General features: G+C 49.6%; 1 protein-coding gene across 2 annotated transcripts in view; it reads left to right on the plus strand.

The window, feature by feature from the left end:
• The window catches only part of PFKM (phosphofructokinase, muscle), a 43,178-nt gene extending 27,086 nt beyond the window's left edge, over positions 1–16,092 (plus strand). For both annotated transcript variants that reach the window (XM_060657807.2, XM_060657808.2), the window contains 21 exons: positions 2,005–2,078; positions 2,922–2,999; positions 4,628–4,817; positions 5,029–5,194; positions 5,949–5,993; positions 6,419–6,527; positions 6,640–6,735; positions 6,970–7,062; positions 7,678–7,803; positions 8,958–9,022; positions 9,514–9,583; positions 10,335–10,484; positions 10,905–10,975; positions 11,338–11,425; positions 11,500–11,652; positions 12,139–12,303; positions 13,360–13,421; positions 13,651–13,762; positions 15,051–15,150; positions 15,232–15,337; positions 15,562–16,092. In XM_060657807.2, the coding sequence (XP_060513790.1) occupies positions 2,005–2,078; positions 2,922–2,999; positions 4,628–4,817; positions 5,029–5,194; positions 5,949–5,993; positions 6,419–6,527; positions 6,640–6,735; positions 6,970–7,062; positions 7,678–7,803; positions 8,958–9,022; positions 9,514–9,583; positions 10,335–10,484; positions 10,905–10,975; positions 11,338–11,425; positions 11,500–11,652; positions 12,139–12,303; positions 13,360–13,421; positions 13,651–13,762; positions 15,051–15,150; positions 15,232–15,337; positions 15,562–15,706 (2,264 nt within the window). In that variant the 3' untranslated portion in view covers positions 15,707–16,092. The remainder of the gene's footprint in view (positions 1–2,004; positions 2,079–2,921; positions 3,000–4,627; positions 4,818–5,028; positions 5,195–5,948; positions 5,994–6,418; positions 6,528–6,639; positions 6,736–6,969; positions 7,063–7,677; positions 7,804–8,957; positions 9,023–9,513; positions 9,584–10,334; positions 10,485–10,904; positions 10,976–11,337; positions 11,426–11,499; positions 11,653–12,138; positions 12,304–13,359; positions 13,422–13,650; positions 13,763–15,050; positions 15,151–15,231; positions 15,338–15,561) is intronic.
• Positions 16,093–16,362: the final 270 nt, after the last annotated feature.

Genomic DNA, 16,362 nt, shown 5'->3' on the forward strand with positions numbered 1-16,362 from the left:
TTGCCTGTCAGTCATGGGGCCTTTCCATCTTCTTCTCCAACACCTTGAAATCTAACCACAGTGCTGTGCTTCTCTTTCCCCATTGCCTCCTGTCCAGTGTCTCTGTTTTGTCCCAAATGCCACTCTCTCAGTCTAGGCCCTCATTTTGTCTAGGCTGCCAGAGAGCCATCTTATCCCAGCGTCCTCCACATTGCCACCAGTGATCTTTTCTGATATACAGATAGTGTCATGTCTCTCCACTCTCAAAATTCTTAGAGATTCTCCATCATTTGCAACTTTTGTTTTTTAGGCCAAAGACCTCCTTAAGAATCAAATGACAGCTGTGGACCTTCTCCCAAAGGAAATTCCCGTGCCCAGAAAACTTTTCATACAGTTTCATGGGTTCATGGATTTCCTGAAACCATCACCCATGGATCCCCAATCAAATCCTGGCCTACAGAATAAGAGCCAGGCTTCCTCACGTGGCATACAGGTGCCTGCTTACCTTTGAAGCTTCACTGCTCACCACTTCCTGTCTTACGTTTTATCCTTTGTAATACCCAGTTACCTAAGGTTGTTTCTTGACCCTCACCTTTATTTGTGCTATTTTCCTGCCTAGAGCACTGTCCCCCAAAGTGTCCACCTGACATAAAAGATTTATAAGGAAATTGTCCTTTAGGTCTCAGGTCAAATGTTGTCTTTTCTGTATAACCTGTTCTGACTTCCTTTCTGGCAGCTTGGATGCTCCTTCTCCTTGTCCCCACTGCGCTTTGTACAAATCTCCTTCATAGGGATCCATATTGTAACCATGTTATATTCTTCACAAGTCTTGAGGACCATTACCGTCTCCTGTATCTTTGCATCCCTAGACTGTATCATTCAACTGCTGTTTCCCTAGTGCCTAGATAGTGCCTGGAGTATGGTAGGTATTTAGTCAATATTTGCTCAGTGAGTGAATGGGCCTTCAATTTGATTTGGTGCTTATAGTCATCTAATACCAACTTTCGTCAGCCTGCAGAAAAAAACCCTCCAAAATAGACATTTTGGTTTTGTTGGTTCTATTCTGCTCCAGGTAGCTTTGGAATTTACAGTAGTTCATGATGGATTTTAGCAGATTTTTCTAATTACTGGTTTCTCTAGTGCTCACTGGCACATGATATTTCTCCAGGCAGGGTTAAGGACCCTAGGAATAGATTGTAGATTGAAACAAAAAAATGTTCTGGGGTATCTGAGGACAGGTGGCTAAAATGGTTCACAAGAAATTGATCTATCAGGGCTCTGAGATTCCCTGAGCATCACCATGAGCCCCTTCTCACATGACAGGGCAGGATGGGGTTACCGGGATCAAGACCCAGGTATGTGTTCCATGTCTCACTGGGGAAGCTCTGCTCAGCACAATTATCAGTAGCATTGTTTCTAATACAGAGGCCGTTATAGCTTCCCCCTTGTGTTGTGTGCTGTGCAGGGTGGTTCCTCCACAGTACTCTCAGAAAAGACAGTTCTCGTCACTGAGTAGCTACCGGAAAGGGAGAATACTTAACATGGGAGAGAGGGGAAAGGCTCTCCTCTCTGTTTTAGTCCTAATTAATTTTAGTCCTGATTGTCTCCCAGTGGAGAGACTGGGCTCTGTGACCTTGACCTCTTTGAACTTCAGTTTCCAAATCTGTAAAATGGAGGTAACTTCAGGGTTGTGGAGAGGATTAAATGAGATGAGGTTTGACAGGCGTTTAGCGGTGTCTAACCCTACTGTAAGCATTCAAGATTATTATTCCCCGGATTGCCCTGGCAGGGAAAGGTCTTAAGAAAGATGGGATTGGGGAGGGAAGGGAGATGAATTGGAGGTATATGGAGCTACATTAACACTGAACACGATAATTTAGTGTTGTGGGGGAGGCCAGAAGACTTGGAGGAGAAGAGGATTCTAGATTCAGAGAAAAGCCTAAGAGAAGGACTGAGATATCTTGTAGTCTAGGCTGCTTTTCTCAGGAGTAACCTCTTCCTGTCGTCTTGCTTCCCTCCTTTCAGGTATGAATGCTGCTGTCAGGGCTGTGGTTCGAGTTGGTATCTTTACTGGTGCCCGTGTGTTCTTTGTCCATGAGGTTGGTTTTCTACTTTGTTCTCCATCATTCTTTCTCTGTTTTATGCTCCCCCCTCCCTACTTCCTGTTTCCTCACCTCCCAGTTACATGCTATGCCTGACCTATCTCAGCTCCTTGTCTCTAAGAGTGTCTCTCCCTGACTCCAGTCTCCAGTAATGATGGTAGGATATAGGGATCTACAGATGGGGTCCTCATGTTGCCCGTTCAATTTAAAGGAAGAAGTAACTCTCTCTTCCCCTTACCTCCACCAAAACAAAGAGAGAAGCTGAAATGAGTATTTCAGAGAAAATTTAGTATGTCCTGAGACAGAGCCTTTGGAAAGAACAAAGTCTCATCAGATTTCTGCAGTTTGCTGTACCTTCTGAGGTTCTAACTCCTCTTCCTTCTCTCCCTTCCCTCTCATTCTTTGCCCACTCTTTTCCCTGTAAGGTTTATCTGCCTTCTCCTAAATTGTATCTTTTCAGGTCCCATTTCTCTCCTGCCCTTCTTCCACCACCCTTCTCTTTTCCCTCTACTGTTATGAAAACTATCTGCTATTTAGTTCCCCGGGAAAGCAGATTGGAGGACATGGGATAAACCAGAAGCAAGAAGAATTAGGATGAAATATTAGGAAGGACATCCTGACCTTTTGAGATTGCAGGGAAATAGAAGAGGGTATTGAAAGGTTGATGTCTTCTTCCTGGGACTGTGTTAAATATGACAGTGTCATGGGCATCCAGGGATCAGTAATGGGAGGAGATGACTTGATTCTCAGAGAACTGCTTCCCAGAGATCCTGTCCTAATTGTGGGGGTTTAGGGAAAACTGGCTTAGCAGAAGCTGAATGGGTGTAATGTGCTCCACAGGGTTATCAAGGCCTGGTGGATGGTGGAGATAACATCAGGGAAGCCACCTGGGAGAGTGTTTCGATGATGCTTCAGCTGGTATGTTCCAGAGGACTCCTGTTCCTTATTTGTCCTGTCCTTGTCCCACCCCACTCTGGTTTGGCCTCATGGTTGCTCAAGTTCCCCCCATGTGGCTCGACGTGAAGGGTTCTGTGACGAGAGAGGTGCCATGACTGCCCTTTACTCTTTGCATTTGAAAACATCACCCTGGTTTCCTAGGGTGGCATGGGGGTGGGGGTGCGGTCACAGGACAGTTTGCTCTTTATGGAAAGGTCACAGGCAAGACTTAAGGAACTGGCACGTAAGCAGGAGTTGCTCTGGAGTCACAGGGAGGGTCTGGCCAGGAAAATAACCTTCCCAGAGGCCTGGAGCCAGAGCCAGAAGTAGAGCTGAAATCTGCTGGTCCTCATGTGATGGTGAGAAGGTCACTTGAAACCACACTGTTTAAGGGAGGAAGGAACCAGCACAGCCTTTTAGAGTTTCCAAAAATACCTTAAGATTATGCGGATTGTATCCATAACCCTTTGTGCTACTTTCCGTAAGTCATTATATACCTATTTTCTGATTTACTGAAAAATCCACAAATTACATTTGTACCCCCATTCTTTACCGCAGTCCTCTAAAAATCCATGGGAAGAAATACAATATGCAGTACTTAGCAAAGATTTTTTATAGGCGATGGTGCCTGCTGTTAAGTGGTCTGAAAATGAGTCAGAATTCTCTATCAGTACTCCCAAAGGCATGAATGCCAGAAGATTGTACGATTTGTGAAAATCCTAAGTATACTTACCTCTCTTGGGGCATCTATAAGTCCCTGGGGATTTAAGGCTTTCTATACTCAGAACTACTTTTCCTGTGAATATGTGGATATTGTGTCTCCTTCCACGAGCACCATAGATCCTGAGGAGTGAAGGGGAAAGGATTGGCAGGGCCTGGTTACAATTAGAAATCAGTGAGTTCAAGAGGGAAAGCACATTGGGATGACCAAGCACGTTGGGATGAACTGCTAATTATAGTGTGGACACAATCCAATAAAGTCAGGCCACTGGGGAGAATTTCCAAAGACTAAAGTCAGTGCTACATCTTACATTTCTAAGAACATGTGAAAGACGGAGATTGTCCAAAAGCCAACAGCATGTATGTATTCCTTTGCTCTCCTTGAGGATAATCACTTTGATGACAAAGCCTTCAATGAAATGGGTTAACCTTAGCAGTCTTCTAAGAGGTGTAGCAGAATATAGGAATGACCCTATGATAGCTCAGCCAGAATTATTTCCCTTTCCTTTAGAAAGAACAAATGACTTTTTTTTTAAAGTTTATTTATTTATTTTGAGAGAGAGTTGTGAGTGGGGAAGGGGCAAAGAGCGAGGGAGAGACAGAATCCCTAGCAGGCTCTGCACTGTCAGCGCAGAGCCCGAGGCAAGGCTCAATCCCACGAACTGCAAGATTGTGACCTGAGCTGAAATCAAGAGTCGGACACTTAACCAACTGAGCCACCCAGATGCCCCTAGAAAGGACAAATGACTCTTAAGGATGTTAGGGCACTTCCTAGAAAGCCAGGTAGTTATGACAGCTCATCACGATGTTGGAATAGGGGAAATCTTAGCATGTCGAGCTCAAATTTGGCTGTGTCATCTGGAGAGCTGACTTCTACTTCTTCCCCACAGGGAGGCACAGTCATTGGAAGTGCCCGGTGCAAGGACTTCCGTGAACGAGAGGGACGACTCCGCGCTGCCCACAACCTGGTGAAGCGTGGGATTACTAATCTGTGTGTCATCGGGGGTGATGGCAGCCTCACTGGGGCTGACACCTTCCGTTCTGAGTGGAGTGACTTACTGAGTGACCTCCAGAAAGCGGGTGAGACATTGTCATAAGTATTGTTTGTGCGCATGCACACACACCCCTCTCCTCCCATTGGAGGAAATCATCACCCAGACACAAAAGGGAGGTCTTTGCCCTCCTTTCTCTGCCATTGCTTATGCTTCCCATTGGCTGCAGTTCCTTCTCTCTCCAGTCATCTGCTCTTTAGGCATGTCAAGGTGGCTCCTGGTTTGCTTCTCATTGCCAGGTAAGATCACAGCGGAGGAGGCTACAAAGTCCAGCTATCTGAATATCGTGGGTTTGGTGGGCTCAATTGACAATGACTTTTGTGGCACTGATATGACCATCGGCACTGATTCCGCCCTGCACCGGATCATAGAGATTGTGGACGCCATCACCACCACTGCTCAGAGGTTAGGGGACTTGCGGGGGGCAGGTGGGGCAGTGGAGGAGGATCGCAGCTGGGGCAGGCTACAGGGCTAGGGCGTCTAGAGAAGATTAATGCCCTTGGGCTCTAGACCCCCAACGACCCGTTTTCTGGGGTGGGAACACTGTCTTTAATGAAGAAGCATCCCTAAAGCCCTGAAATTGCACTGTTGTCTACAGGCCGTATGTTTGCCCCTTGTCACTGTCTTGCCCACTGTCCACATTGTAGCTCTGAGGGCTTTGATACCTGTAGGGTCTCCCAAATGATCAGTGTCCAACATGAGACAAATCCAGGGAGCTCCAAACCTTAGCCACCCTTTCAGCTATAGTGTAGACTGTAGAGGCCGTCACTGCTGCTGCTCAGTAGGCGGCCTGGGGAGGCAGTGTGGGAGAATGGGAGGCGGAAGGTAACAGTTTGCCAGGGTCATCCTAGGGGATTCCAGGCTGATGCTGGTCGAGTCCTCACTTCTTCACTTCTTTTCCTATTTTCTCTTTCCTTTCCTGGACCCCATTGCTCCCTGGAACAGAGCCACAGTACTGACACCTTTTACTGCTATGTTTTAGTCAGCCTGTAGCCATCCTAGACCTAGGTCTGGGTCTTCCTGGTCTCTCCAGAAACCCGCTGGGAGGTCTAACAATATAAATGCGTCTCCCAGGGAGGTTTTGCGGCCTACATGTGGGTGGCGGCTTGGGACCATCAGGACACTGGGACTGTAAATGTTCTGTGTCTGTCTCTTGCAGCCACCAGAGGACGTTTGTGCTAGAAGTGATGGGCCGGCACTGTGGGTAAGATCCCCGTCTCCACTCATCTGTTTTGTGGAGCCAGCAGTAGCCTTCTCTTCCCCAGAGAGTCCAAAGAGGTCTCCCAGGGATAGCAGATTCAGAGGTGTCCATGCTTGTCTCGGTTATGGCCCCCTTTCCCCACCCCCGTACCCATGCGTGGAAGGGTGTGCCTATGTGCCCGTGCACAGGACAGACACCGCTCTGAGATTAGAAGCCACCGTGGCAGGTGAGCACGAAGAGAAGGTGCCCTTCAGGGACAAAACTTCACTGAGAGGCTGTCTCAGCGGCGCTCTTACCCTCACCCCAAGCATGAAAGCACAGATCCTCACACATTTCACCACCTATGGGAACAGGCAGACCTGCCAGGTACGGGTCAGGCAGTCTGTGGAGCGTGGCTCTTAGTGTGACGCTTCTGCCTCTCATCTCAGATACCTGGCCCTTGTCACCTCTCTCTCCTGTGGGGCTGACTGGGTTTTTATTCCTGAGTGTCCACCGGATGATGACTGGGAGGAACATCTTTGTCGCCGGCTCAGCGAGGTACTGGCACTTTATTTTGCCCTTGAAAAACCACTCGCCTGTTTCACTGATGATGCACTTCCCCTCCATCGGTTTCATCCCACTGACCTCTTTCCTCTTTGTTCTTGACCAGACAAGGACCCGTGGTTCTCGTCTCAACATCATCATTGTGGCTGAGGGTGCCATCGACAAGACTGGGAAACCCATAACCTCAGAAGACATCAAGAATGTTAGTATGAATGAAACCAGAGAGGCCTTGGACACCACCCCCCACCCCCTTCCCCAGTGACTTCTGAGTCTCCCCTTAGTCCTTCTGTACATCTCTCCCCAGGTTTCCTGCCCCCTGGTTTCCCAGGAAGATAAGATATAAGATAAGAGGCTAAGCCATCGTGGTTTATCTAAGCCTCTGCTTGTTTTTTCTCTTTGACTCTGTATCTCTCTGTCCCTCTTTTGGTCTCCTCAGCTGGTGGTGAAGCGTCTGGGATATGACACCCGGGTCACTGTCTTGGGGCATGTGCAGCGGGGTGGGACACCATCAGCCTTTGACCGGATCCTGGTAAGTCATGGGGTTCTGTGGCCCTTGCGTCTTAGAACCCAGGACTTGCTGTCCTTCCCCTGCAGAATCCCACTTCCCAGGACAGGGGCTTACACCATTGGCCATGCCGCCTCCCTCCAGCTTCTGGACTGCAGTGGCCCTTGACTCATTCCCATCCACCCGAGTTCTCTTCTGTTGCAAAAAATGATGGGAAATTATATGCTCTCCAAATAGTGAGGACTAATATCTCAGCTTTGATCATTAGTAAAATTATTAAGATCTAACCTTAGACACTCAGGTTGAACCCTCTCATCCTACTTTTGTTAGAAGAGAGAGGCAATACTCTCCCTTGTTTTATCAATAAGAAGGGAATATTAAGCCTCAGTAATCTCCTTGATTACTACAATGGACATGCTTCTCTGGAACCAAATAGAATTCTAATGGTAAGAGGATGAAGAATCAAGCTTTAGATGAAATCTGGGTAGGGAGATAAAGCCCCATAAGCTCTTAGCTGTAGTCCTTAAATGTGCAATTCAACCCTGTGATCTGGAAGGGCCTCAGGTGCCCTGGCTCTCCAGGCCCAGTCCAGATGGGGAGGCCTGAACCAGACTGTCTTTTCTCCCTGGGTTCCTGCAGGGCAGCAGGATGGGTGTGGAGGCAGTGATGGCACTTTTGGAAGGGACTCCAGACACCCCAGCCTGTGTGGTGAGCCTCTCTGGGAACCAGGCTGTGCGCCTGCCCCTCATGGAGTGTGTCCAAATGGTAAGTACCGACCTCAACTCCCCGTCCTAACAGCCCAAGCCCCTGTCTTTGAGCTAGAGCTTAGAGGGAAAGAGACCAACTTCGAAGGGCACTGGAACTCCTGTTGGAGATGGGAAGGCAGCATGGTGTAGTTAAGAGTCAAATGAGGAAAGGGCACAGTAGGCTTTGCATAGGAGCTGTCCCCTCTCTAAGCCTCAGTGTCCCCATCTGTTAAATGTTCCTAAGAAACGTGGGAGACGCTACATCTTACCAAGTAGTGAGACCCAACGTCGCACAATATCCAGCCTCGGATGCTTTTGCCATGTCTTTGTTGGAAAAGAAACGGAGTATGTCTCCAAATGTTATTAAAAGCAGGGAATAGTATTATGGTCTGGCTGGCTAGCTCGTATGTTTCTATGATTTCTACCTTGAACATGTTTCTCTGAAACAACGTGAGGTTCCTAACACTCACCCTGAGGGCTACTATAAGGAGCGGAGGGAAGCTTTGTAGAAGGTCTGATGCAGTATCTGGAAAATACCAGGTGCTCAGGAAATGGCTCTTATTACAAAGGAATCACTCCTGTGATACCACAGAGCTGTGTGTCTGGGGCTGAGGTGTCTGGCTGATTCTTAGGACTGGCCTGCATGCTCAGGGCTGGCTCCCCATTTCCTGGCTTGCTTCTCCCTCAAACTGGGAGTCCCAGAAACCTACAGCCTAGACAGGCTCCAGCCTTGCTTGGAACTATGTATCCCAAAAGCTAAAGCACGGGCTCACAGAGCAGAAATCAGTAGCTGGGAGACACACGGCAGGGATCAGCTTTTCTTCCTAACTGGGATCCGTAGGGTCTTCTTCATACACTCAGTTTAGAGGCTACTTTCAGGTTGCGGAATGGAGGAAGATGCTATTTTATCTGTGAGCACTCCTCCACTCTGAAAAATATTCAAATAAGTAGAGCATTGAATCAGCTCCTTCCTTTGGCTGCTCATTTCTCCAAAAATTAAGGAAAAACAAAGATGCTGCTTTCTGTGAATGTTTGGGGAGCATAGCAAAGGTGGGAGGTGTGGTGGGTAGGATCCAGGCATAAGAGTGGAGACAGAGCATTACCACGGGCTAGGAATCCAGCTGTGTAGAACCCTGCCCTGTAGTCATGACTCTTGCTGTGCTCCTCCTTCAGACCAAAGATGTGACCAAGGCCATGAACGACAGGAAATTTGATGAAGCCATGAAGCTGAGAGGCCGGTGAGGAATGACCGGAAGCTCACTAGCTACAAAAATCAGATATTGGAATGGAGCAAAAAACGGACATGGTTTAAAACCCAATATAAGAGCTTCTGCCCCTCCCTGTTCTTACTGTCTTTGTGACAGTTCCTTCCTGAGAGAGCTGGTTGTGAGGTGACCAGGAGGCACAGTTTGTCCCAGGGATGCTCTTCCTGGGATTGGCCTGCTGTAATCCGGTGGTTTTTGTGTGGGTTCCAGCCAGGTTTTCAGTTTCTCTAGCCAAGGGACAGCGTGTCGTGCTGAGTGCAGTGCCTGGGAGAAGAGTCCTCAGGGAGGGTTTGATCGGTTACTGGCCCTTTTTCAGCCCCTGCCCAGTTCCTGCCAGGTCCCAGTTATGTCCTTTGAGGTTTGCCCAGCTGGACTTCACACTGGGAACAGAACTTTAGATCCCCTTGGCTCCTGGCCGTGAGGAGCGGCCTGAAGACCCCCCACCCCACCTGTACTTTTTCCAGGAGCTTCATGAACAACTGGGAAGTGTACAAGCTTCTGGCTCATGTCAGACCCCCAGTCTCTAAGGGACCGGTGAGTTCTCTCCCTTTGACTCTGTCTCTCAGTCTCCCTCCGTGAAGTGCCACCTCCACTCGTATAACCTAGAGCCTGGCCAGCTTCTTCGCCCCACTAAAATCTCCAGTGCCGAGTCCCTGACCCTACTAAGAAATTTTCTCTTAGCACCCCCAGATACTAGCCCCATGTTCTTAATGTGCCCCGGACGTCTCTGCCCCAAGGCCCACATCCAATTTAGGATCGACGAGGTAGCGTGCAAGGACTGGGAAAGAGATTTACGGATTAATCCTTTGGGCAGACCTGGGAATGATCATATGAATGTACTTCAGCCACTTCTTCCCTTGAAGTAGTGGTTCTCGGTACTGAGTGTCTATCAGAATCATCTGGGCTGCTTATTTAACGTGCAGATTGCTGGATCCTTCCCTCAGAGAGGATTTAGCTCTGGGTCATGGCCAGGAATAGGTTGGTTTAACAGGCTCCCTAGATCAGGCGGTCCAAATATCACACTTTGGGAAATGCTGCTCTGGAAGGCCTCATTCGTTACGTAATGCTATCTGTGGGCAGGGACAGCGGTTTTCCTTATTGATTTGTGATAAAGAATTTGCTTCCACAGGATGAGGGAACAGGCTGTGCTGGCATTCCTGGAGAGGGGGTACATTGTCCAGAGGCACATGTCCTGACCCTAGGACCATGAGGGACACAGGGTTCAGCTTCCCTTACTGACCTGTCCCCCTCTTCGTCCTGCTCCCTCTCCACTTCTTCTCCCCAGAGTAGCATACACACAGTGGCCGTGATGAACGTGGGGGCCCCAGCCGCAGGCATGAACGCTGCCGTCCGTTCCACCGTGAGGATTGGCCTCATCCAGGGCAACCGGGTGCTGGTTGTACATGATGGCTTCGAGGGCCTGGCCAAGGGTCAGGTACGGGGACTAAAAGGAGGAGGGCACGTACTCTGAGGCACGTAGCAGGGGTGACCTGTCGGTCTTTTTCTTTCTCCTGGCCCCTCCCCTCTCTCTCTCTACCTTTCTTTCCTCTCAGGGTTTGAGCAGAAGTAGATGCTTAATCTTAGGGCAGTATGAATAGGCAGGAGCCACTGAAATGAACCCTTTACAGGCAACACACCTTGTTTAATTCTCTGTCCCAAAGCTCAGTGCAGTGCCTGGCATAAGTAGGTGCTTACTATTTGTGAATGGGCAATAAGACCAGAGGAAGTTCACTGAGGTGGGGAAAAGCCGATGCGTGGTGTTCCTCTTCCAGCCAGGGTGGGTGTCGGGGTGGGATCAGAACTCAGGAAGTAGCATTCAGTCCACAGGGCAGACCTGTGTGATCTTTTCCTGCAGATCGAGGAAGCTGGCTGGAGCTATGTTGGGGGCTGGACTGGCCAAGGTGGTTCCAAACTTGGGACTAAAAGGTAAGTGGCATTTTGGAAGCACCTCCTCCTAGTCACCCCTAAAGATGTCCCTTGGAATGTGGGTGTCAGTTCATTAGGTCAGCGTCTACACTGCTGTAGTCTGCATCTTCTGTCCCCAAGCTCACAGTTGCCTCAGTGAGGGAAGGCCTGCATATCTAGACATCTCTTAGCAGCTCTAGCAGTTTTAAGCCCCAGGATGTGTCCTTACACAGCCATGGGGGGGGGGGGGCAGGGAAGGGGGCACAGGTCAAGAAGTTATACATAAAGCACATTCTAATTCTAGCTTTTTTCTCCCTCAACTTTGCTTAATTCTCCAAATTCCATCACCTCATCGCCCACCCTGCCTCATCCCAATCAACTAGGACTCTACCCAAGAAGAGCTTTGAGCAGATCAGTGCCAACATCACTAAGTTTAACATTCAGGGCCTTGTCATCATTGGGGGCTTTGAGGTGAGTGCCCTCCCGTTTGTTCCCCTCCTCCCCACTTTTCCCTCTCCCCTCATGGCTGCCACCCTCCTTCTCAGGCTTACACAGGGGGCCTGGAACTGATGGAGGGCAGGAAGCTGTTTGACGAGCTGTGCATCCCGTTTGTGGTCATCCCCGCGACGGTCTCCAACAACGTCCCCGGCTCGGACTTCAGCGTGGGGGCTGACACAGCACTCAATACTATCTGCACGGTGAGAGCCCGCCCCTGCTTCCCAGGCCTCTGGCCAGCTCTGTAATCCCTGGACCACGTGTGCTGGAGAGTGAGCTACTGTTTTTGTACTAACCAAGTGACAGTGTTCAAACGGTGCCTCTTCGAGCCCAGGCCCTTACGCACTTTATTTCTCCACGCTACGGTGTTCATTCTCACCTGTCAGCCTCCAACGCATCAGTACTCTGCGTCCCAAATGTTTTTTTCCGTCCTGAGGTCAGATAGCCTAATTTCCCTGCCCTGAACGACACAAAGGGTAAGTACAGCTTCCTTCCCAGGAGGCGAGTTCCACAGGGCAGTTGGCAGGTGTGCCGGCCGCCCCCTAAGGCAAGAACTTGATGAGGCGTAGGGGCCTGGCTGAGCCGGGGAGGGTGGCGTGCCGGGGCCGGTTTATGGCAAGGGCCAGAGAAGTGACAAGGATCAGACCCCGGACTCTGTCTTTCTAACTGAGACCCCGCTGTCTTTGCAGACCTGTGACCGCATCAAGCAGTCAGCGGCAGGCACCAAGCGTCGGGTGTTTATCATCGAAACGATGGGTGGCTACTGTGGCTACCTGGCCACCATGGCAGGACTGGCAGCTGGGGCCGATGCTGCCTACATTTTTGAGGAGCCCTTCACCATTCGGGACCTGCAGGTAGATGGTCACTCAGAGCCTGTTATGCAGCTCTCCCCTGCCCTAGTCTGTCCCCACAGCATCTTGAGCTGTGAGAGCTCAAGATGAGGATAGCTGCTTGGTCTCTGGGGCCCTGCGAGGAAACTAGAAAGAGCAGCAAGAGGGCATCTCCAGTGTAACCTCGCACACGTGACCACAGCTGCTGTTTCTGGAGCATTCGTTTCGAAGGCCCCACGTTGCTAAGCCCTTCTCAACGTGTTTTTGCATTTTGTCTTCAAAACACACATGCAAGGGAGCTATTATTATCTCCGTGTTACGGACAAGAAAGATTTAGAGAGGTTAAAAGACTTTTCTAAACTTGTGAGTAGGTGGTTTAACTAACAGAGAAAGTCGGTGGTGTCTCTACTGATCATGCCACCCGCCCTGGGCTCCCTTGCTACCAAAGCAGACTCTTCTCATTCCTGTCCCTCCCGGGGTTAGGGTAGGGCGCTCCGATTCCTTTTTCTCAGAGGGGCCGTATGATCCTAGTTTTCCAAGATTTCAGTTCACTGGAGGGAAGAAGAGCCACAAAGTGCAGGGGCAGCAGGCTGAGGGAACTCCCTCATGCAAGAACTCAAGTCCCTGCTGGGAATGGAAGGTGGGAGTCTTCCTCCTTCACCCCCATCTCAAAGCCCAGATGAAGGAACTGGTTCCTCCCAAGCGAATCACTGCTGCACCGACAAGCAACCCATTCAAAGGCCAACACTGAGAGCAGTGGGCCCCCCACTCGGCCCTCTGAGGGAAGGGAAGCAGAATCCCCTGGAAGGGGACACTGGGAGCAGGTGGAAAGGTGAAGACCGGCAGTTACCATGGCTGTCCTTAAGTCACCCTCTCCCAGTTCTGCCTGGCTCGTTTGGAGTCTTTGTTCACATTGCAGCGTGCACTGAACTTCTCACAGGGACTAGGCACAGATTGTAAACAGCTCTCTTCCAGTTTCTCTCCCCATCTGGAGAGGCCTGGTGGGGAACAAGAGATCTGTGCACTTGCCCGGCCTTATCCACTCCTGGCAAGGCTTAAGATTTACTCTCTTATTTTCAGGCAAATGTTGAACATCTGGTGCATAAGATGAAAACCACTGTGAAAAGGGGCTTGGTGTTAAGGTACCTCATCCATGGTGTGTTCCTAAGCGAAGAGAACAGTTAGGCTTTGGCTCTAGCCCACAGAATGAATCCATGGTTGGGATGCCCTGAGGAATTTGGGGACACAGTGAGAGAACTGGAGCCATGGGAGGAGACAGAAAAGGGAAGAACAAAGCCTACTGAAGCAGAAAAGGGTTGGGAGGGATGGGGAGACAACCAAAGTCACAGGCTTTTGGTCTCTACTTGGCAGGAATGAGAAGTGCAATGAGAACTATACCACGGACTTCATCTTCAACCTGTACTCTGAGGAGGGGAAGGGCATATTTGACAGCAGGAAGAATGTGCTTGGGCACATGCAGCAGGTCGGGAAGACACCCCAGTCATACCCTTCACCAGACGGCCACAATCCCCGATAGCCATTGGGTCTCCCACTGGTCCCCAATTTGCTGGAGGCTGTCGGTGCCACCACAGAGCACGAGCCTGCAGTTTTTACTGTCACAGAATCGAAACAGCATTACCCTGGAAATGGCCTTCGAGGTTATGTGATCCCTCCTGGGGCAGGGCTTCTCAGCACTGGCACCATTGTCATTTGGGGCTGGATAAATCTTTGTTGCGGGTGGCTGTTCTGTGCCATTGCGGGATGCTTTAGCAACATCCCTGGACTCTACCCACTAGATGCCAGTAGCACCTCCCTCCTAAGTTGTAACAAATACAAAATGTCTCCAGACTTTTGCCAAATGTCCCCTGGGGGGCAAAATCATCTCTAGTTGAGAACCACTAATTCAGATGAAGAAAATGAGGCCCAGACGGGAGAAACAACTTTTTTAGGGCCGCTCATCAAGCTTGGGTGAGAGCCAGAATGCACTCCAGTGCTCTTCCCAGCATGCCATGCTGCCTTCCTGTGCAAGAAGTACAGCCACCTTGCTGGTGTTGGGCTCTGTCTGCACTAACCGGGGTTTCCGGGGGGAACGAATTCCCTTCTGCTATCCACATTCAATCCCCACCTACGGCAGGCCTCGCTCACAGACAGTACTGGTGGTCTTAGGCCTCCCCATCCCAAATGTCCCCAGCTGATTCTGCTTAAGTATGGACCTTTGACCGTTGTCTACCTACCTATGAATTCCCAGTATCCTCAACTTGAATGAGCTTATTAGCCCCTGCAGGAATGGGGTCTAACTGGATAAAGCATGGCGATCTATTCCCCACTTTCCCACCTCCTTTCACTTAGTTCAGAGAAAATCTGCATGATGTTTTATATTATTCTGAGGTGCTACCAAGGACATCTATGTTGGTTCACAAGGAACACTTCTGTCGATGATGGTGACTGACAAAAGCTGCTAGGCTGAAGAGGGGCAAGGAGGCGACTGGCCAATCAGACTGGAAGTGAATGAACAGGATCTGGCAGCTGTGAGACCAGGTCCCCCCATATCTAATTAGTTACTCTTACCCCTGGTAAATGGCCAAATAAGCTGTGCCAGCTCACTCTGTTCTCAGCGCTATCTCAGGATTTCCTTCATGGTTAGACTTCTGGATTCCTGTTTCCAGCTGCAAACCTGGGGCCTGTTCTTTCCTTTTTTCTGTGTGTATTCAGGTATCTCTGCCACTTCATTAGAGTCCTTCCCTCTGTAATTTTTATGATTCTTTTTCCAGGGTGGAAGCCCAACTCCGTTTGACAGGAATTTTGCCACTAAGATGGGTGCCAAGGCTATGAACTGGATGTCTGGGAAAATCAAAGAGAGTTACCGTAATGGTAGGTGGGGTAAGAGGGTAAGACCCCCCCATAGTGGCTGGTTCCCCATTACAGAAACCTACTGACCATCCTGTATTGCAGGGAGGATCTTCGCCAATACACCAGACTCAGGCTGTGTTCTGGGGATGCGTAAGAGGGCTCTGGTCTTTCAACCGGTGACTGAGCTGAAGGAGCAGACGGATTTTGAGTGAGTACATCTACTTCCCCGGTAGTTTCAGGATCTGCTCTTCCCAACCTGTTCGCTGTCTTCGATCCTTTTATCTTAGGAGTAACACCTGGACTCGTACCCATTTTGGATCTTAGGCCATGTCCTAAAATCCAGCCTCTTCTGCTCAACTTCTTCCTATAAGCTTTTGATAGAAATCAGTTGGGGTGCTGAAAGATTAAATCATCTGTCTCATTCCTCTGTAGCCACCGCATCCCCAAGGAGCAGTGGTGGCTGAAGCTGAGGCCCATCCTCAAAATCCTAGCCAAGTATGAGATTGACTTGGACACCTCAGAGCACGCCCACCTGGAGCACATCAGCCGGAAGCGATCTGGAGAAGCTTCTATCTAACCCTCTTTGGAGTGAGGGTAATGGATTGTCTGATCATGGTCAGCTCACCCCCCGATAGATCCAAGTCCATGCATTCTCAAGTGTTTTAGCCCATTTTTCATTAGGTTTCCTTTTAATCTGCACCTGTAGCCATGACCAGCTCTGGCCAGGGAGCTGAGGCAGTGGGCAGTGCATAGAAGGTCCTTTGAGGTAGAATTTATCATCACTTCTACCCCAGCTTCATCTGTCACACAAGACTGGGCTCCTCTAGTGCTACTGCTAGATTTCAACTACTCGGTTAGAATCTTCCTAAAAATAAGCTCTATTTATTTCTTGTGATAACAAAGTCTTGGTTCCTCTACTACTCTGACTGCAGTAACACTAATAAAGGCCAACTGGTCACTGTGCTTTTGGTTCTCCTGTTGTCACTTTTGTAAGTAGAATGTCATACTGTCAACCCAAAGCACCAGACCCTGCTCAGACAGACATGTGGGAAAATGCATCCCGTATGATCACCCCATGTACTCCTCTCCATCTCTTGGCTCTGCACATACGGTCCTAGAACATCATATACTGGTCCTTACCCCCTATCGCACACTAGTCCCTCCTGCATCCTCTGTAGCCATAAGGTGCCCTGCCAGTCTCCTTTAAGCATGAAATTGTGTTTCACCTCGTGA

Source organism: Panthera onca, chromosome B4 (assembly GCF_046562875.1).
Source record: "Panthera onca isolate mPanOnc1 chromosome B4, mPanOnc1 haplotype 2, whole genome shotgun sequence".
Taxonomy (NCBI): Eukaryota; Metazoa; Chordata; class Mammalia; order Carnivora; family Felidae; genus Panthera; species Panthera onca.